The sequence below is a fragment of the Lasioglossum baleicum genome, chromosome 2 (genome assembly GCF_051020765.1).
Source record: "Lasioglossum baleicum chromosome 2, iyLasBale1, whole genome shotgun sequence".
Lineage (NCBI taxonomy): Eukaryota > Metazoa > Arthropoda > Insecta > Hymenoptera > Halictidae > Lasioglossum > Lasioglossum baleicum.
Genome location: NC_134930.1, coordinates 16,346,416 through 16,365,563, shown reverse-complemented (window position 1 = coordinate 16,365,563; position 19,148 = coordinate 16,346,416). Strand labels below are relative to the sequence as shown.

The 19,148-nt window shown below is 38.4% G+C and overlaps 3 protein-coding genes across 6 annotated transcripts in view; 1 reads left to right on the top strand and 2 right to left on the bottom strand.

Annotated features, from left to right (window-relative positions):
• The window catches only part of LOC143216065 (ankyrin repeat and BTB/POZ domain-containing protein 2), a 38,771-nt gene extending 31,254 nt beyond the window's left edge, over positions 1–7,517 (bottom strand). For both annotated transcript variants that reach the window (XM_076438851.1, XM_076438859.1), the window contains exon 1: positions 6,993–7,517. Coding sequence is in view for 1 of the 2 variants with exons in the window: in XM_076438859.1 (XP_076294974.1) it covers positions 6,993–7,027 (35 nt within the window). In the remaining variant the exon portion in view is untranslated. The remainder of the gene's footprint in view (positions 1–6,992) is intronic.
• A 1,122-nt stretch (positions 7,518–8,639) lies between these two features.
• On the top strand, positions 8,640–12,247 carry Arl1 (ADP ribosylation factor-like 1). Its single transcript, XM_076447086.1, has 5 exons — positions 8,640–8,831; positions 8,983–9,082; positions 10,100–10,216; positions 10,338–10,449; positions 10,783–12,247. The coding sequence occupies exons 1-5, from the start codon at positions 8,828–8,830 to the stop codon at positions 10,990–10,992; spliced, it is 543 nt and encodes a 180-aa protein (XP_076303201.1). The 5' UTR covers positions 8,640–8,827; the 3' UTR covers positions 10,993–12,247.
• On the bottom strand, positions 10,401–19,121 carry Pold1 (DNA polymerase delta 1, catalytic subunit). Of its 3 annotated transcripts, XM_076446965.1 has the most exons (15): positions 18,614–19,121; positions 18,235–18,343; positions 17,977–18,012; positions 17,569–17,680; positions 17,314–17,486; positions 16,978–17,237; positions 16,343–16,569; positions 16,061–16,227; positions 15,622–15,867; positions 15,033–15,335; positions 14,275–14,745; positions 13,791–14,197; positions 13,080–13,733; positions 12,661–12,788; positions 10,401–10,974 (listed from the first exon to the last, which is right to left on the bottom strand). In XM_076446965.1, exons 1-14 carry the CDS (start codon positions 18,664–18,666, stop codon positions 12,692–12,694), a joined length of 3,315 nt encoding a protein of 1,104 aa, XP_076303080.1. In that variant the 5' UTR covers positions 18,667–19,121; the 3' UTR covers positions 10,401–10,974; positions 12,661–12,691. The 3 variants fall into 3 exon arrangements, with proteins under 3 accessions (XP_076303080.1, XP_076303086.1, XP_076303091.1); XM_076446971.1 differs by lacking the exon at positions 17,977–18,012 and having other exon boundaries at positions 10,402–10,974; positions 18,614–19,120; XM_076446976.1 differs by lacking the exons at positions 17,977–18,012; positions 18,235–18,343; positions 18,614–19,121 and adding an exon at positions 17,939–17,962 and having other exon boundaries at positions 10,403–10,974.
• Between the last annotated feature and the right edge of the window lie 27 nt (positions 19,122–19,148).

The window sequence follows — 19,148 nt, the reverse complement described above, 5'->3', positions numbered from 1 at the left end:
ACTTCGAGCCTTCGTCTGAAATGTTGAGAAGTTAAACGATGCCGTTCGATGATAGTGAGGGATACTGGGACATGTGGAGGAGCGATTTTTATTGCATTACTTTTTCGGGGGTTTAGTCGAAGACGTTGCATTCGACGATACTTCCGATCGATAAAAAATATATTAACTCGGACAATAAAATTCACCTCGAACATTCTAGATTTGAACTGCGGATGTCTAATATTTTTTTTCAAATTCGGATAAATTATGAAATTCTGCGTAAAAAATCATTATACAAAGTGGAACTTGAAATGAATGTAACATTATTGGAAAAAGAATCAAAAATGTATCATTGATTTTATTAATTATTACCAGTGACTGAATTATCGGACGTGACAACATAATTAACAAAAAAAGAGGATGTGGTATCGGGTTTTGGTGAACGGATTGCCAACAACGTATCGGTAATAATTTTAAAGAATTGCATTGAATACCAAGAAGTTTTCTGAATATTCTACTAAAAATCGATTCGGAAGATGAAATTGCATCAATAGCAGTCTGCAGGTAACAGAGGGTGGACAAACTGTGAATAATATGAATTTCACGATGATCGCTGAATGGCTTTCTAAGTTCACATGGGGATCATCTTCGGTTCACGATCACGAATCGCACAAGCGCATCGATGCACAGGAGTAAACACGAGTGGGCGCGGTAGCCGGTTGCATAAGTGGATAGCAGTACTTGGTAGTGCACTTCGATTAACCCTCTGAGGAATGGTATAAGCGAGCGCATAATTCAGCGAGAGAAGGGAGCCCGGAGTGCTCGTTTAGTCAATCATGCGAATTATATTTTATTCGATCGCGTGGGCGTTCGACAGATTCGCCAACAATCTTCGCGTTTCCGCTTGTCGTGCTGAACAATTCTCATCATTATGTGCACTTTGTTTCATGAATTCGATAAAGTGTTAGTTTCATCAATTCTAATAGAACTAAATTGTTCTATGATTCTACAAATTGTTATATGATTATTATTATGTAAACATCAAGCTTGGTGCACAACTGAATTGACAGTGGTGTGGCAATCAATGTGTCAAGAAAATTTGGAAAAAATCAATCGGGCGTGCGAAAGCTCCCTAGAGCCCTCGTAGAACTTCCTAGAGCCCTCGTAGAACTTCTTAGAGCCCTCATAGAACTTCCTAGAGCCCTCGTAGAACTTCCTAGAGCCCTCGTAGAACTTCTTAGAGCCTTCGTAGAACTTCCTAGAGCCCTCGTAGAATTTCTTCAAGCCCTTGTAGAACTAATTAGAGCCCTCGTAGAACTTCCTAGAGCCCTCATAGAACTTTCTAGAGACTCCTGCAGCTCTCTACAGCTCCCTAGAGCATACAAAAGTTTCTAAAGCTCTATGCAGTTTTCTAGAGCTCACTAAAGTTTCTCAAAGGTTCCCAGAGCTCTCCAAAGTTTCTTAGAGGATTCTAGAGCTCTCCAAAGTTTCTTAGAGGTTTCTAGAGCTCTTCAAAATTTTCTAGAACTTTCTAGAGCTCCCTAAATTTTCTAGAACTTCTTAGAGATCCAGAGAGCTTCCTAGAATCCCCTTCATTTTATTTGAGCTCTCAGAGCTCTCCAAAGTTTCTTCTTAGAGCTTCCTAGCGCTTCTCAAAGCTTCCTAGAGCTTTCCACCGATTCGAACAACCGTGGGAACAGTCGGTGAGTTTTTCGGTGCCGCGGAAGAAAGAGGGGAAACAGAGTTGGGGGAGTCGTAAAAACCCCCTGGAACGGTAAAAATACACGGCGGATCCTGGGGAATGCCGTGCATAGCCGCGAAGAGAGCATCGCGTGGATGGAAATTCTGCGAAAGGGCAGCCGGCATTGCGCGCGTGCTTTCACTTTATGAAGAAACGGGGGCGCGAAGGGGGCCCAAGCTGTTCTTGATATGCACGCTTAAGGAAGCACTTTGGCTGCCAGCCGGAGTAATTGCATGGAAGGGCCCCACCCCTCTTCGTCAAAGGGAGCAACGCGATCCGTCGCGAGTCGTCCACGGGCTGCTACAATGTCCGACAGCGACGGGCCCCCGGGCCCCTTAACGAAACGAGTATGGTCAAAATAGAAGCAAAAGTGCGCGAAGAATCAGCCCGGATTGACACGCGGACACGTATTAAATTGCACCGACCCACTGCACGCACTAATTAACCCCTTGCACCCGGGATACATCGGGTTTCAGGATTTTTTTGACGAACTTATTTTCGCGAGGCTTCATTTCGTTACTTTTTAATGAAGCTCGATTAAAGAACGATTTTTAATGAAGCGGTGAAAAAATTCATGTGGGTAAATGAAACGTATGAATAATTTCACGGCTTTAGTATGTAACGTTCTTTTGACACGTTTTTATCTTCAAAGTATCAGTTGACGTAACGGTGAACGAAGAATATGGACGTCGTATGCACGCAAATGGGTACTGTTCAATTTATATTTCGCTAAATAAATCGTTTTTGAAGTTGCTGGTTTATCAGTCAAAGTACAGGGTGTCTCAGCTGAAAGAGGCCACCAAAATATCTCCTTTATTTTTAATGGCAGAAAAGATATTTATGGCACAATTTAAATGGTATCGATAGAGGAATATCATGGAAGAACAATGTCTTTTGTCCGGTTATTTTTTCATAGTTTTTTTCGAGGTCATCGTTATTTTTTTATCGAGAAAACTTATTTCTTTTATTCCATCTTATGCTGAAAAAATACATTTGAATATGCTTAAGTCATTAACAAGATGGAGAATTGAAAAAAGTAAAAAATAACGATGACCTTGAAAAAACTATGAAGAAATAACCGGACAAATAAAAATTGTTTTTCTATGAGATTCCTCCTTGGATACCATTTAAATTGTGCCATTAAAAATAAAGGAGATATTTCGGTGGCCACCTTCAGCTGAGACACCCTGTATAATAAAGTGAATGATAGTTTTTCACTTTGGTATGGACACTTTTTATGATCTCATGCACATTACATATTAAAAGAAGAGGACGCACGAATTACCACAGCGATGCGTCACAGTTCGTCGTCCAGTTGGATGACTAACCCTAAGGGATGCGAGGAGTCAGAGTTCGTTTTCTGGAATTGTTGTGTAAGCATTATGGAATGCGTCACGGAGAGGCAATTTAAAAAAATTGCTCTTCGTGAACGAATTGACCATGTGGAGGCCTGGCAGGGCACGTGGAGGGGGTGTAAGAGGACTGATACCTCAAAGATGTAACTAGCAATACTCAGAACAGCAATACTCCGTGAAGTTGGAGGTGCCCTTCGAAAGTAGCTCGAGCATTCGAATTTTTACGGGACTATAAACATATCGTGGTGGCCTCTGTACCCCTGAAAGAGTTAACGCTCTTGTGATGACGGCCTAAGAGGGTATCTGGTGGGGGTTAGAAAGAGATCGGGGGAGGGGGTACAGAGTAAGACAACGCGGAGGAAGATAGGAAGAAGGAGGTATAGCGAGGAGAGGACATCACGAGGGAAGGAGAGAGAGAGAGGAGAGAGAGAGACGGGAATACACGATATAGGTTTCGGTTTGGGCAGCCGTTGGAATGCGGTGGCCGCGGGGCGGACGCACGGCCGTACGCCATGCCATACCATACCATAGTACAAGCGTATGGTGTATGTACCGGGCATTCAATGCCGCGCAGGATCCAGCGCACGGTGGTTTAATATGCAATCCTAGCTCCATAGAATTATTTTTCTTTCGATTTATTTATGCTTATTTCTCACCTGTTCTTGCGTGCAAGCATACAAAAAGAGGCCAATAGTCAGCCATCTCAAACGTTGTTATTGTCAACATGCTATTTCATCATTGTGTCCATTCAAATGTATAATAGTTTGTTAGTAGATATTTATTTTCCAAGCAACTCGTTTCCTAAGATCAGGTACATTTACGCTGCACAGTTTCAATTTCCCCTAGAAAATTATAAACGACCGAAGAAATTCTAATCACTGTGATCGTAAAATAAATCATAGTGCTAGGAGTCCAGGATGCTAGGACATCTGAAGTATGATGGACAAGTTTACCATAGGATGGGGCTGAAAGTACCGTTCCATAAACTTGCGCACAATTTCACAGTCTGGAGGTGTACCCTTCTAGTTTGTATAAATTGCAACTTTACTTTTTAGAAAGTCCTGTGGATCTATTTTGAGATAACACCAAAAAATAGATACATGTACAGTGGACCTGTATAGCAGCCCATGCCATATCGTCAAGTGCAAGAGGACATTCGACGAATTGTTTAGGAACGAAGATTTCGAGCTGTTAGCCCCGCCCAATGTTTATGCATCCGGGATTTCTCCCACAGAAAAATAGACGAGGGAACGCGCGTAAACGGTGCCCTATGGGCCGCGGATCAGCACGATTTACGAGATCGTTACGGGTCGGAAGATCGGCGGGACAAGCGGCTCGTGCAAGTAAACAGCCGACGATTTAATAAGCGCGCACGCGGCGTACATATAAGCATTCGCATCACGCGGCTGGCTAGGTTTACGATAGTATATCGGCCACCGTATTTACGATCACACGGAATAATCTTCGTGAATAAGTACGCGTGATTCCCCTGCGTTCAGGTTATAGGTGTCCCGAATATGGCTACCGGTTTCGATTTATGTCCCCGGTGGTCGAATACACGTTCGAGATACGCGGCTTTCCGCGACACTTTTTATTACGGGACACCGCTTTCTGACACCATTTTCTTGTTTTTTATCTTTTTATTAATTCTGGGACAGGTGGCACGCAGATACGTACCGATTAGGGCTGTGGTCGAACTTGTTCGCCTGATATTACCTGAATGGCTGATTGCTACTTTAAATATGTATAGCCACGTTTATACAATCTTATTTCCATTTATAAATATTTGACGTATTCTTTCGATATTTAGGAATCGATGGAAAACATTTCGAAAACGGTAGGTCAAAACAATATTGCGTTTGTTCTGTAGGCTTTCATTATAAGTTATTTTTATTTGTAGAATTCTAGACTATTATACTATTAAATCATATCTGTGTATATCTACCTAAACATAAAGTAATTAGACCTAGATATTAACAATATTTAAGCACGGTGGAGGGACTCTTTACGTCCTGAGTGCATTAAATGAATGAAATCTAATTAAATTGAAGGAGGGAACATCTTTTTAGTCGTTCATACACCGATTTCTCGTCAACCGGTTCTACTCACAGGTGCACTTCCTATATTAACTCGACGACATGCTCTAGATCTGCAGATTGTCGACAAACATCTGGTGTCACTCGTCATGTCATCAGTTTGAACAGATGAAATGTAGTATTCAAATAACGGTGGTCATTTATTCATTTTATTTATTTATTTTATATTCATAACGCACAATGTCTCGAATAAAATCGTAGTTCGTTACCCACGAATAAATCAGCTACATGTATTCTCATACCGGAAATGAAATTTGCATGACGCTATATCAATGTCTGGTACGTCACCGATCGGGCGAAAGTCCGAGAAGGAGGATCCACGATCTATCAAACGAGACTCCGGCTGCCTACGCGGTAACCGGTTAGCTGTAAATCCTCTGTAAAGAAGCCCAAATCGTTCCTCAACGGATCCACGTTATCGTTCCCGACGGCTCTGTCCTCCTCGCCGAGTTCGAACATGTCCGAACCCGTCCTGAAACGTCGCCCGCGGCCGCACCGAGAAAAATCGGTTTTTCGGGAAAACCGGTTCCCGCCGTTTGTTCGAAGCTAGAGTCCGCGAACTTTCTAACACACGCAGACAATCCTGATCATTCGTTCTGTGCTGCATGTCACGAAACTCGCTAACTTCATTTTATTTCTAATCTGTCAACCAAAGTGTCTCTCAAATAGAGCCAGATAAAATTTTCATTTGTTCTTTGACCCTTAGCACTTGAGTGGTGACTCGGAGTCACCACTGAACATTACTGTAACAGTATTCAAAATATTACTTACTTTATTAAACATGTTGCTATCTAATCAATTCTATAAATCTAATATCTATAAATCGAAAAAAATTAGATATATAGAATGGAATTATTCTAGAAGAAATGTTTAATTTTCAAGTTAAAATAGCTCCGAGTGCAAAGGGTTAATGAACTAAATTAAAATCTCGATATTTTTATATTCTTTTAATCCTTTCACTCTTTTGAGCTTCATCCACTCATTCTCGTCATAAGTTCGTGAAATCATAGTTGTTTAGTCGCTAACTGGATTTTGTCATTATCAGAACCACGAGGTTAAAGATATGTACCAACGAATTTGTTTGTCTCACTGAATAAGTTTGTTAAAACCATGCGCCAAGGCTAAAAATCACGATGGAAATGATCTGCGATTATTTTTCCTGATTTCACCGTAAACTGAATGATTTTGCCATTTTTAGAACCACGAGGTTGAAGAGTGTTGCTTTTAGGCTGTACATAGTTTGAACTATGTTTGAAATTGCCTGTAGTTATAATAGACTGTAGATTTTCATATAAAGATCGACAATTTCCAGCATTGTCATAATAGCTGTCCGTTTGGTGCCTATTACTTCAGGCTTATAACATACGAGTGTAGCGGACAGCTATTATGAACGTGCCTCAGGTGTCTTCCGAGGGCCACAGCTATCTTACAAAAATCTGAAGAGGAGAAGAACCTCATACATCAATTAAACGGTTCCTCGGTTATTTTACCAACGTTTGGACAAAAGAAGCGGCAAATTTTCATTTTCGTGAATTATTTCACCTGAACGAGAGAAAAATTCTTGGACCTACAAGATTGTTAGCTTCGTGTACACGTTTTCTTTGATTTCATTGACTTGTATCCACTACAAAGGATCGGCAGTGTAAAGATTATTATTATTTAACCAAAATCTAACTCGGAGAAAAATTCTTAGATTTCGGAGATTGTTACCTTAGTATACACGTCTTTTCAAAAGTTTCACCAAATTGTATACAGCATAAACGCATCAAGATGTACAATTCAAAAATTTAGAATGATACGAGGACTCGATACGTGACTTACCGAGGAATCTTCAACGTGCTGGTAGGGCCGAACATATGTGGATCCTCGGCATGACGGTCCCCGTAGAACCCACGACGAGATTTTTTAACAGAAACTACACTTTTTGATCGAATGCCGCGTTCGCATCCTGGTGAGCACACTGGTTTTGCGCGGAGAGGCTCGATGGACGAAAGTATTACATGACCGCGGTGAAAAGCGCACCAGAACACGTCTCACGAAACTGTAAACACACTGTGGGTCGTTTTAAACGGCGGCCCGCGGACGACCAGGTTGGCGCAAATACATAATGCATCGGGGACCGAAGATACCCGATAGCAAATACGAAAACGGTTATTCGGGCTCTCTCTTCGCGGACTTGTTTTAAAATTTACGGCACGAACCGTATCGGCCGTGTCTCGTTACGGGGACGAAATATCCGCGCACACGTATACAACGAGTCGCCGCTTTTCGGCAGCTGTCAATTACTGGCAACACAGGCGCCGCGTTTGTGCAGCATCCCAGCAGAACCACTTTCGGTCCAGTCCACAAAAAAAAAAGAACCTGTTGAGCCAGGGACGAACCCGTGGAAAACAGTTTTGGCGCCATCCGCACGCCATTTTATGAACTTCGTCGACGCGCCACGTTGCAACTGTTATCGACGGTAAAAGATCGGGAATTTTGATATTGGGAATTTCATAAATAACTCATCCGTTTTTTTGGAATATACACTACTGTGCAAAACAAAGAAGCACCCAGTATAATTATAAGATATAATGGCAAACATTATCTTTATGTATAGAAATTGTATTGTACAATGATTGATTGGCAGGTTTGGATAAATTTTATAGTTTGGACTGAATGAAAAAATTATAGTACCACCTTGATTATTCGAACAATTCAAATATAGAGTTTAATCGGTCCCAAACAAAATTGGAATGTTGTTCGAATTTACGGAAGATTTTGACTCGCTTTTCGGACAATGTCTATATCGCAAATACAAGCGACACGCAGTTTGCTTATCATTTTGTCAATCCAGGTGTTCGTTTGTATAAAAAGTCAACAAACCGTTAACAACATCCTAAATTAAACGACGCTTTCGTGGTCTTAACATTTCAACGGAGGAGATTTCAAGGGTATATAAAAAATGTATCGTACATAAATATAAACTGCGTTTGCGTATATATTTGCATTTGTATAGGCGAGACTGGAGCAAGTGAAACTTGCAATTTATTGGAGTATTGAAGTGTTTTTACTCGGAGAACAGGTTGCACGGAGATTTTTCCTGATCCAGTTGGCATATTGAAAACACAGAACATAGTAGTAGAGACGAAAATTCGATGCTTTTTTGAGGTTCTAGTGCGCATGCGTCCGCAAATGAACGTAGATTTAGAACGAATCGAGTGCGCATGCGTATTCAATTCTACCCCTTGAAATACCTACTAAACTACAATTCAAATATTGGCGCGCTTCGCAACTTCCAATCTCCGACGAACAATCTTTTATTTCCCTTCCATTCCAATGTCCCAGAAAAAAGACAGAAATATAAATTCAGAAAAAGTAACGACACTGTATGTAGAACAATTTATCAAGGCCATTCGATTTACGAGCCTCGAGATAAAATATTCTAACAAGAGTTTGGCTTCTAGTATACTCTTCGTCGAAGGTAGAAGGAACTGCGGCGAACTTCACGTATGTTAGAGGAACGATACAAGTCAGCAAGTGATCCAAAGAGGACTGTATCTGTGGACAGTTAAAGGGGGTGTGCAGCCCCGGTTACTTGGACAAATCTCCGATTGTTATATTTGACAATAAACGTTAATTTGTACTATATGAATCGGAAATAACACGTTATCAATATGGGTGAGTCACTCGATACCTTTCTGCCGAGTTCCCATTCTCGAAATCACCGAATCCCCGAACCGAACACGAATGCTAAATAGGTTGATATCGGCCGACAGTTCTCGTTTCTCGACGATTCTACGTGATACCGATGGTTCTACATTTTTTCTAGGAGGACTACTCAGTTATTTTCGTAATCTGCTCGGCAGCCGGGAAATGAGAATTTTAATCCTGGGTCTGGACGGTGCTGGGAAAACTACGATCTTATACAGGTTTGGTCCACATTGACAAGCTAGCCTGCGTTTCGCGTGACAGTTTAAACGCGTCTACAGGGTGACACGAAAGTAATGGTCCTTGGGTTGATTCTCCACAACGTGTTCAATGCGACAAAATCGTTTGTAACAGTGCAAATCGTTGTTAATAGTTTACCTACAGAAAGCCTATTAACACGTTGACTGCTGAGCATATTATTTTGATTTTGCCTTCAACGTTGGAGTGAAATTGTCCATATTAGAGTCACAGCGTATAAATGTATGTATATTTCAGTTTGTAATACTAAAGATACAAATATTGACATGTTCGCATGTACACTTATCATTTTAAAGCACTATTCTGGTATTAATTGCGGTTACAAAATTGTAAACAGCATTGTTTGTGAAGTATATGCATTTTTATTGAATTTGGTTGCGATAGTCAGCTGCGACTGCCACAGCATTGTTGGAAAGTTCAATGCATCCGAATCGAATGCATTACCTTCTTGGAATAAGCAGCAGACATTTTACTGGTTCTTGGTTGTAAAAGCTAATAGATCTGCAATGTTGAACCCGGTGATAAGAAAGCCTCAATGATAAGGGACATTGTAACTGGATAGTAGTAGTGAAACTGGGTTACAAAGTCGACAGGTAACAGCATGTGTTGATAAATGGAAACTACCAATTTTTTATCACAGTGTCCTTTATTTCAAAAGATAGCAGCTAAGAAAGTGCTGCACAACTTGCACCTATAATTTAACAATAATCGCCCTTAAAAATGGATGACCATTACTTTCTTGACATCCTGTATGTAATTTCCATATTACATATTAATTTATTGTCTTATCCCAGTTAATTATTGAGATGTACTTTAGTGTGCAGTAAGACTTGTTGATTTTGTATTAATATTTTTAGAAAGCAGATGAAAGAAATTTATTTAAGGATTAAGTTTTGAACACTAATTAAAAGAAACTTCGAAGATCACGTTTGATTTAATCACGCTTGACTACAAAGTTTCTGTAATCCCTCATTTATTAGATTGCAGGTGGGAGAGGTGGTTACAACAATTCCTACTATAGGGTTTAATGTAGAACAAGTCACGTATAAAAATATAAAGTTTCAAGTGTGGGATCTCGGTGGACAAACTAGTATACGGTACGTTGGCTGTAAATGATTGGGAAGTTTCTCTTGAAATGAATACTCTCGTTTCCAGAGTTAAAAAGCTGAAAAAATGAGCTTTAATAACCATGGATTATATATTTCTTTAAATTTGCAGACCATACTGGAGGTGTTATTATTCGAACACGGATGCAATAATCTACGTTGTCGACTCTGCAGACAAAGATAGAATAGGCATATCAAAAGATGAACTAATTTATATGCTGCGAGTAAGTGCTCTTTAATATAATAAATAACAATGATCATCACAGTTTTGAGTATGAAACATTAAATGTTTAAAATATACGGATCAGATCATAGAAATGGTCAGATTAATACTAGGTTTACGAGACGCCGTTTTAATATTGTTAATTTACGATTGTTGAGATTGTAAAAATACGTGCACGAGAGATTATTCGATAAATCTCTTCCTTTGGGTATATATTATTTCAAAAAATGGCTAAAAATTGGAGATCGACACTTTCTCGTTATTTTTATCAACCTAGTGTTAAAATGACCGAGGTCATATTTTATACAAATACATATGTAATTGATCTTCTCAGGAGGAAGAGTTGCAAGGCGCTATTTTGGTGGTGTTAGCGAATAAACAAGACATGGCGGGCTGTTTAAGTGTCGCAGAGGTGCATCAGGCGCTCGGGTTAGACGCCCTCAAAAACAGAACGTTCCAAATCTTCAAAACATCCGCGACGAAAGGCGAGGGTCTCGACCAAGCGATGGACTGGTTGTCGAACGCGCTGCAAAGTAAAAAATGATCAAGATTATTAACGAATTTTTTTTACCCAAGCCTTACTGAGAAGACTAGTCACACGACTGTCGTTTCGAATGACCTGCGCGATGCTGGGCGCCTCATTATGTTTATTTATTATATTTTAAATAGCCTTACAATTTCCATTGAAGATCTATTCTAAGATTTACTATACACCTTTTTCATACTATGAAACAGAGAATAAAACTGAACCAAAAAGTTTTATCTTTCTTACGTGGATTCGTAATGTAATAAAAAGAAAAGAAAAGAAGAAGAAACAAAAAACAAACTAGTATATCTTTCGGATTCGGAGAAACGTTCGTTCTTTTCTGTCATTAGTATGCTTAACATTCTATCGCCACTGCAGTTCGTTTTTTCTTATTTTTATAAAGTCAATCAGGGAGTTTTCGTTACGACACGAAGCAATACAACATAACAATTTTAACAAATTTTTTGAATATAAAAGTAAAACGTCTATACATCAAGTGTGCTACCCGTAATTAGCCAATGGGAAACATAGTGTGTATATTGGTATATAAATATATCACTTTTACTATTACCAGTAATCAAGGCTATCGTTCATAGATGTTTCAGTGAAATTGGAAATCGTTTAACGTGTCAAGATCGTTGACATAGTGTGTGAATAATTGTGTACATATATGTAACTGGTTTAATTTCATTTATATAATATAAGCCCTTGAAATGTAAAAAAATTCTTTTATATAAGAAAAAAAGGAATGCCACACGCAAAACAGAGAAACATATGATTAGCATCATTCAGACAGCCGGTATCGTGAATAATTTACGAATTATTTGCATTTGTTTTCGCGGGAAGAAACCGATGCTGTTCCTCCCATAGAAGCGAGATTTTCATTTCACGTCATACTCGTTTTGAAAATAACAATATCCTGCAAAGCTAAAAAATGTACGTTGTTAATCTTTTTGTTCAGAGCCGAAACTATGTGTAATCTTAATTACTTCAGTTTACATACCAAATAATAACGGATAATATATTTAAGTATCACATGCAATTACTGAACAGTGTATCGGAGATTTGATATAATTTATGTATTTAAAGTAAATATAGATACTGTTTCATAATCAATGCTCCAAGCACCAATTGTATTCGACCAATTATTTCAATTATTTCGAGATCAAGTACACTTAGAGCAGAAATCATTTTCCTATGTACCACGCAAAAACTTTCTACCAATGATTTGTACAAAATCTGACGAACGAAGTAAATATTTTATGGAAACTTTCATATGTCTAACACTTATTCTTATTTCGTATTAGAGTGTAAGAGGGTGAATAATTAATGCAGAGAGTATCTAATTAATGAGAGAAATGTATTGATAATTAATCAAAATGAGCATAATGAGCAGAATAATGATATTTGAACACCTGAAACATATCACTTGTCATTGATTTAAAAAGAAAATAACAGTTCGTCTTGTGTAAGAATATACAGCAACGTTAAAAAATATGTTGAGAAAAATGTCCTTGAGGAAAATTTCTTATTGTCACAACATTTACCTCCTTAAACCCAATGGTGTCTTTTGACATTTTCGTCTAGCATCATTATTAAATGAGATATTCGAGTATAATCAATCTAAGCGTATGAAAATAGAATTTCGCATACAAGTCTGAAATGCAACAATAACTATAATTATACCTGTCCAGCACGTCTTCCAATGTCCATAACGTTACCATTCGGGTATCCCAAATCTCTCGATTCGTTTCATTTGAGTGTCCAATTCCATTTGCACTTTCTTCCTCATGTAGAATATTGGACAATCACGACTAAAACAAGATAATTAATCGATTATTAATCCGAGCCGCTTTTGAGGTGAACCTACGGCACACCTACCCTCCGATTTCGATTATTTTTGGATATGTTATAGATCTCAATAATTCGAACAAATCGAAATCGGAGATTCGAGGAGAGACTGAGGGAGGGGAGTGACAGAACACTGGTAAAAGAAAATTGGCAAAAGGGAGGGAAAACTACTTGATGAGGAATGCGCTAAGCCAACTAGGAGTGCAATAAAGGAGAGAAAGAGGAGAAGAGACAATAATCGCAACGATACAAACTTCGTGCACAACACTTCCTGGTGAAGACTCCCCTGGCACCTCTGGCACTCGGTCCACAGTCTACAGAATTTTTCCTCCAGTTCTCTACCTTGATACAATTCAGTCTGATAGAACACTGCTTCTTTGGGTTCGCAGTACTCGCATACAGCCATTTTCTCTCTCTCCGGTTTCAGAACGGCTTTGCAACCTAAGCATACTTCTTTCTTGCGCGTGAAAGCGGATAGAGCACCGACTCTCGAGGTTCCTACCGATTTAGTTCGCGTGTGATCTCCTTTTAAAAGAAGGGACTCTGCTTTGTCACCTAGGATCGGTTCGAAGATTCGCACCAGTGGTTTGGACAGTTGATTCTCCAAATAATGGTTCGTGTCTATGGGAATGTTGTTCTCCAACACGTAGATTGGATCTTCCGCTTTCTGATAAGCTGGGACTCCCTTGGCCCCTCTTATGAAAACATAGGGGACTCTGTCGCCAAGTTTCGGTGCTGTTCCTGCGTCCCTTTTCTTCATTTTTGCTGCCAATTCTACGTGAGCCTGTTTGGCTGCGTATTCAGTTTTCGTTAATTCTTTCGTGATCACCAGTTGGGATATATCAATGCGATTTCTCAATAGATCGCTGATCATTTGCTTTGCATAGTTCACCGCGTCGGTGGGGTTCCTATTAAAAGACTATATTATTAATCAAGTCTACAGAAGTTTTACAATATTTAATTACCTATCGATGAGTAATTTTTGCAAGCAGGTGTTCATCATGTTCGCGACCATAGGGCAGTTGTCTCTACGCACAGTCTCGAGACCCTTGCAGTCCATCTTGTCATACTTATCAGGCTTCGTGAAGTACAGACCAGCGTATCGTTTTTTGTTAATTAATAAATAGGGGAAGTAGACTTTCTCGAACTCCAGTTTGATGGGCTTCTGAAACTTGGATGTAACATATTCTGCGGCTTCCCTTCCGAGTTCCATGGCCTCTTCGATTGTTTTCACGCCGAATTTAACCATCACAGAATCAGTATCTCCGTAGATGACTATAGCATCATTTTTGTATCCGTTTGAAACACGGTATTTTTCTTCCACCTCGTGCTTCGTTTTTTCTATCATGGTACGTCCGTAAGCAGTGACGCTCTGTAAAGTTTTTATAAAATATGAAGCTTCTAATAACGTTACAAGATTTAAAGCAATTACAAACTATTAAAACTTACAGCCGATATCTCCAAACACGGTAGCTTCCCCATCTGCGCACCGGTGAAACCGTAAACAGAATTCGCTGAGACTTTCAGAGCGTATTGCCTACCGTCCAACACTTTCTGCTTCAAAGGATCAGTCTCGTTTTTCAACTCAGTCTTCGCTTTCTTCCTAGCTGCCAGAAGACTCTCCAGAATTTCAGGAAGTAGTCCTTTTCTCACGTTGGCTTTGATGAACGTGGAGTTGCTTGGCGTTCTAGTGATGTCGTTGGCGTTAACGTTATATTTAGCTTGCCTCTCGTTGTTTAACAAAGTTGTGTAGCACAAGTTATGCGCCATGATGATACTGGGATACAGAGAACTGAAATCTAGAGTGGCTATGGGGTCGTTATAGTATCCACGCTTTGGCTCTATGACTGTAGCACCCTCGAACTGGTCTTCACCTGGCTGACCATGACGAACGGGCATTAGGTAATCTTTTTCTTTCGACTGAAACCGTAAATGAATAATTAGCAGAATTTTGTGCATTTTAGAGAAATCTAAACCTGTTTTTACATCATTCCGAACACGTTAGAACTGTTAACCCTTTACACTCGTAGAAAGAGGTAAGAATTAAAAGAAGAAATAAATTTTTATGTAACTTCCATTGCTTGTAAAGATTCGCAATATAATAGCTTGATTTAAGAGAAAGTATTGTTGGATTTAACAAAATATATTTGATAAAAATCGTGAATGTTGACAGCTATGTGTAAATAAAATTTCTCATTATTGCAAACCTTTCTCAGTAGTTGAGAGACCACTTTAATCTGTTGCCCTCTGGTTAGCAAGCTGTAAATTGAGACTCCAGTGACTCTCGCCATCTCCATGTAAATAATAATGCACATTAGCTTGTCTAACAATCTCAGAGGCAAGTATGCGTCTTTCAGACAATAAACAGCGAGCCTACGTCGCGTTTGTGCATTTCCATTTTGTAAATCTGAGATGATGCTATGATGCACGTCTTCCTTCTGCTCTTGTAGAAAGTGGTAAGAAACTGCGTTCAATGTGTACGATCTCAGCTTGTAATCTCTGACCAGCACCTGCATATGAACACTATTTTCATCCACTCTAATGTAACAGTGTGTTTAGTTAATAGTCTGCGGATCTTTATTAAGAAATCTGTGCCAGATGAGATTGTCATTCTTTTTTTAATAACTTTAATAAGATGAAAATAATACATCGACAATCTTAAATTCTTTAACACTGAACCAACCGAGCACTAACAGTAGTTTTTGTGTTGATCTTTTTACTGTTTTAAATTTCAACCATTAATTTTTGTGCACAAAAAATCCGCAGTCTATTAATTAATATTGTAATTATCCTTACCAATATTAAATCGAAGGGAACCCTACCGTTGAAATTGATAGTCTTATTTTCACGTTTACCCATTTGCTTGCTTTGGAGCATCTGAGTTTTGATTACCGATTTGATGTTCTTTATTCGACCGAGGAAGCTGAAGTCCCTTACGTTCAAATGTTGAGCTCGATTAATGAGATATGGGAAATCGAAGTTGTTTATGTTATAGCCTGTGAAGATGTCTGGATCTAATTGTCTCACGAAGTCCGCCCATTTCTGAAGAGATCAAACAATACTAAGATGCAGCCAAAAAGAACCTAATACTTGTTTTACTGGTTTACAGTGCATTCATAAATAATATGAGGGTTCCTCAGCTATACTATGTAAGGTAGCAAAGAATTATATTGAAGCAAGTTCTGAAATAAAAGAAAGGAAATAATTTGGACCACAAAGGGTTACGCTTACACACCTCTAACATTGTGCTTTCTTTTTCAAAGCTTAAAACTTGGCAACCAATGATGGGCGCACATGTGTCGAGTGTGAAAATGTTTCGCAGAAAAGGTTCTTGTTCTCCTTGCCTTATTACCATGTTGGCGATCTGTATAACAGGATCGTGATTCGGTTCGGGAAAGACACCTGAAGATGCAGTTTAAAATGAAATGATTAAGAAACATCAGAAAGATGTGAAAAGACTGTTACGTTATCTACAACGTCTTAAAAGGGTGGAAGGCTTACGATCTGATGACATTACCTTTACGTCCAGCGCATTCAATGTCAAAACTGAGTATCCTAAATGGAGCAAGTTTGGACCATTCGCCTTCCGGTTCGTGGGAAATGAAAGCGTCCCATGCGATATCCACTTCCAACTGGCATCTTGTAGTCGGTTGCAGATGATGACCGTAATGACCACGTAACTTCCAGGTTTTAGGGGGCAATTCTATCCACGAACATCCTACTACTGACGTATCTACCATAAATCTGCAAACCACGAGTTTAAATGAAATTATCAGGTTGAACCAACAGTTGTTATTAGTTCGTACTCATTTAATCATTTTTTAATCTCGATAATATACTAGGTCAGCGCAGAAGTTCGTGCCTGATTTCGTATTAAAATGCAACAAGAAATCGGGCACGAACTTTACCACAGTCCTATTCAAATGAAATTCAATTTTTAAATGAGCACGAAGTTGCTTTTTCGATGTATTAGGTTGGAGGAAAGTTCTGTAATATTTTAAATAAGCAAGTAATTTTGTTAAATCAACAAGTTGTTATAAATAATGGAAATTCAATCATTGAATAGTATTAAACATATATTTCTATAAATTGATTCAAATGTTTTCTTTAAAATACGATAGAACTTTCCCTCCAACCTGATATGTTACACACCTAATATCAAAATCAATGTTGCTTTCAAAGGCACTGTATTGGTGATTGAATTCAGGGTAGACAATCTCCTTCTCGAGCAGTCTTTTACAGGCTGCTATTAATTTTGGCAACGCTACCGTAATTTTTAGGAACAACGATTTATCCTTTCCTGTATAGCCGTACATATTTTGCTTATACACTCGTTCCACAGCTAAGATGGCCTCCTGAATATTTTCTGGATTCGATCTCATGTCTTTGAGCACTACCTTGTTGAGTGCCTCCTGCGGAACACACAAATCTTAACGTAATTAAATTAAATTAATAGATTGCGGATTTTTGACTCGACTTAAGAGATACCTTGAAAGGTTTGCAATGATGATCTGTAAATTTGGCTGGCGCAGAAACATACAAATATGGGCTGAATCCATGAACATGACAACAAACGGAGTTTCCTTGTTCTGTGACACCGTACATTCTCATTATTGGTACAGGACCTATTCTGCTACCAGGCATGCCAAGCATCGGAGAACCTGAAATGACAATTTTGTATTAGTATCAAAATTCTAGTACACACCGATTATAAGAAGTATTTATTAAGTAAGAATTTTATACCTGTGTAATGATCGATTTCTATTTGTTGAAAAATTAATGATTCTTTCTGTGGATTTAACTCCGGTGGAGGAGGTCTACTCCATTTCAATGATGTATTTTCTTGTTCGGGTCCCTGTTGAAAATAACTTAATTAATAAACATAGTTAACAATTAAACACTCCATTGGAAAATGTATTTTACGACACTGAGTGTTGTAAATACAGTAAAAATGGTATCTACATAACTATAATGTGAACATAATGCGTTAAAATAAATATAAATATAACAAGCTGTAACAGAATAAATGATGGGTGCACATTGCGATAAATTAATACAAAATTAAATGAACAAAGCAGATGGTCATTAAATGTAATATGCTTTTTAAACATACACTAGCTGAATATGACTTTTTCACAGATATTAACTCACTGCTTTTGGTTTAATATCTATTGGTTCTTCAGCTGGCTAGAATAATAAAATTAATCTTTAAATTATTAAAAATATGTTTTAACTTGTTAGAACAATGACTGGACTTTTGCTATCAAAATTTTGTTACTCGTTTTGCAACAGTTCGAGTATGGTTTCGAATAATTAATTTATATTTATTAATATTTATTATTTATTAATATTAATATAAATATTAATCTCGCCTGATTGTATTACAATGAATTTTCAAAATATGTATACCTCTTCTGCAATATGTGAAACATCTCCAAATTCCTCATCGGCCTCATCCATGTTAGCCAGTTCTGCTTCGAAGGACCCAGGATAATCCTCCTCATCATCATCATTATTCCTATTAACAAGAATTATGTATTGAAAATTTATTTTGTTATTTGACTAAAACGTTCGTTGAAAAAATTCAAATAATAGAAAATCCCGTTTTTCTAAATAAAAAGTGGAAATATAAAATACGGATTACGTTAAAAATACGCTGTAAAATGTTAATACGAGTCTACTAAAACATATATATACTCGAGAAAATTAATGTAAGAATGTCGAAACTAAATTTAACCGGTTGAGTTAGGTTAAAAACTGATTTTCGATAAATAAAGTAGAAACTTACCGGTATTTTGCTTTTTTCGCAGCAGAAGGTGTGGAGAATGGTTTCTTGCTCATTTTGGTATATTAAATTTTCGGTGTCACACACTTTAAACAACAATAATACGGCTAAGAGTAGTACGAGTGGATCGCATAATAAAGGCGCGAAACGGAATTTGATATTTAGCGTTTAGTAACGTGAAATGAAACGGAAATATCTGACAGCGTCATCTAAGAACCACAATTTGAAATCGATTGACAACAACCTTGATCAATTTCTGATGTCGATCACATAGATTCCCAACTACCCGAGCTAGCCACCAACCGTTTAGCGTGGAACAGAACCGACATCCCTTAGCACCGACTTTCGTCAGTGTTTGTGGCATGAATTATGGATCAGAACTAGCTCCAATCTGGAAATACATTGGAATACATCGGTGCCTATACCTCGTCACCTCACCTGTGGTAGGAGCTATCATTTCCCAGCGCACTAAAAATATAATCGAAGGTTGAGAAATACTGTTCTACATCTGTCTATTTACATCATTACATCCTTGCCA

Coding starts and splice junctions, on each gene's coding strand:
- Arl1 (XM_076447086.1), top strand. Junction 9,083..10,099: donor AAAACTACGATCTTATACAG/GTTTGGTCCACA, acceptor CTCATTTATTAG/ATTGCAGGTGGGAGAGGTGG. Junction 10,217..10,337: donor GGTGGACAAACTAGTATACG/GTACGTTGGCTG, acceptor TTAAATTTGCAG/ACCATACTGGAGGTGTTATT.
- Pold1 (XM_076446965.1), bottom strand. CDS start 18,666: ATGAGCAAGAAACCATTCTCCACACCTTCTGCTGCGAAAAAAGCAAAA. Junction 18,344..18,613: donor GCGAAAAAAGCAAAATACCG/GTAAGTTTCTAC, acceptor TCTTGTTAATAG/GAATAATGATGATGATGAGG. Junction 14,746..15,032: donor TCTCTCAACTACTGAGAAAG/GTTTGCAATAAT, acceptor TTACGGTTTCAG/TCGAAAGAAAAAGATTACCT.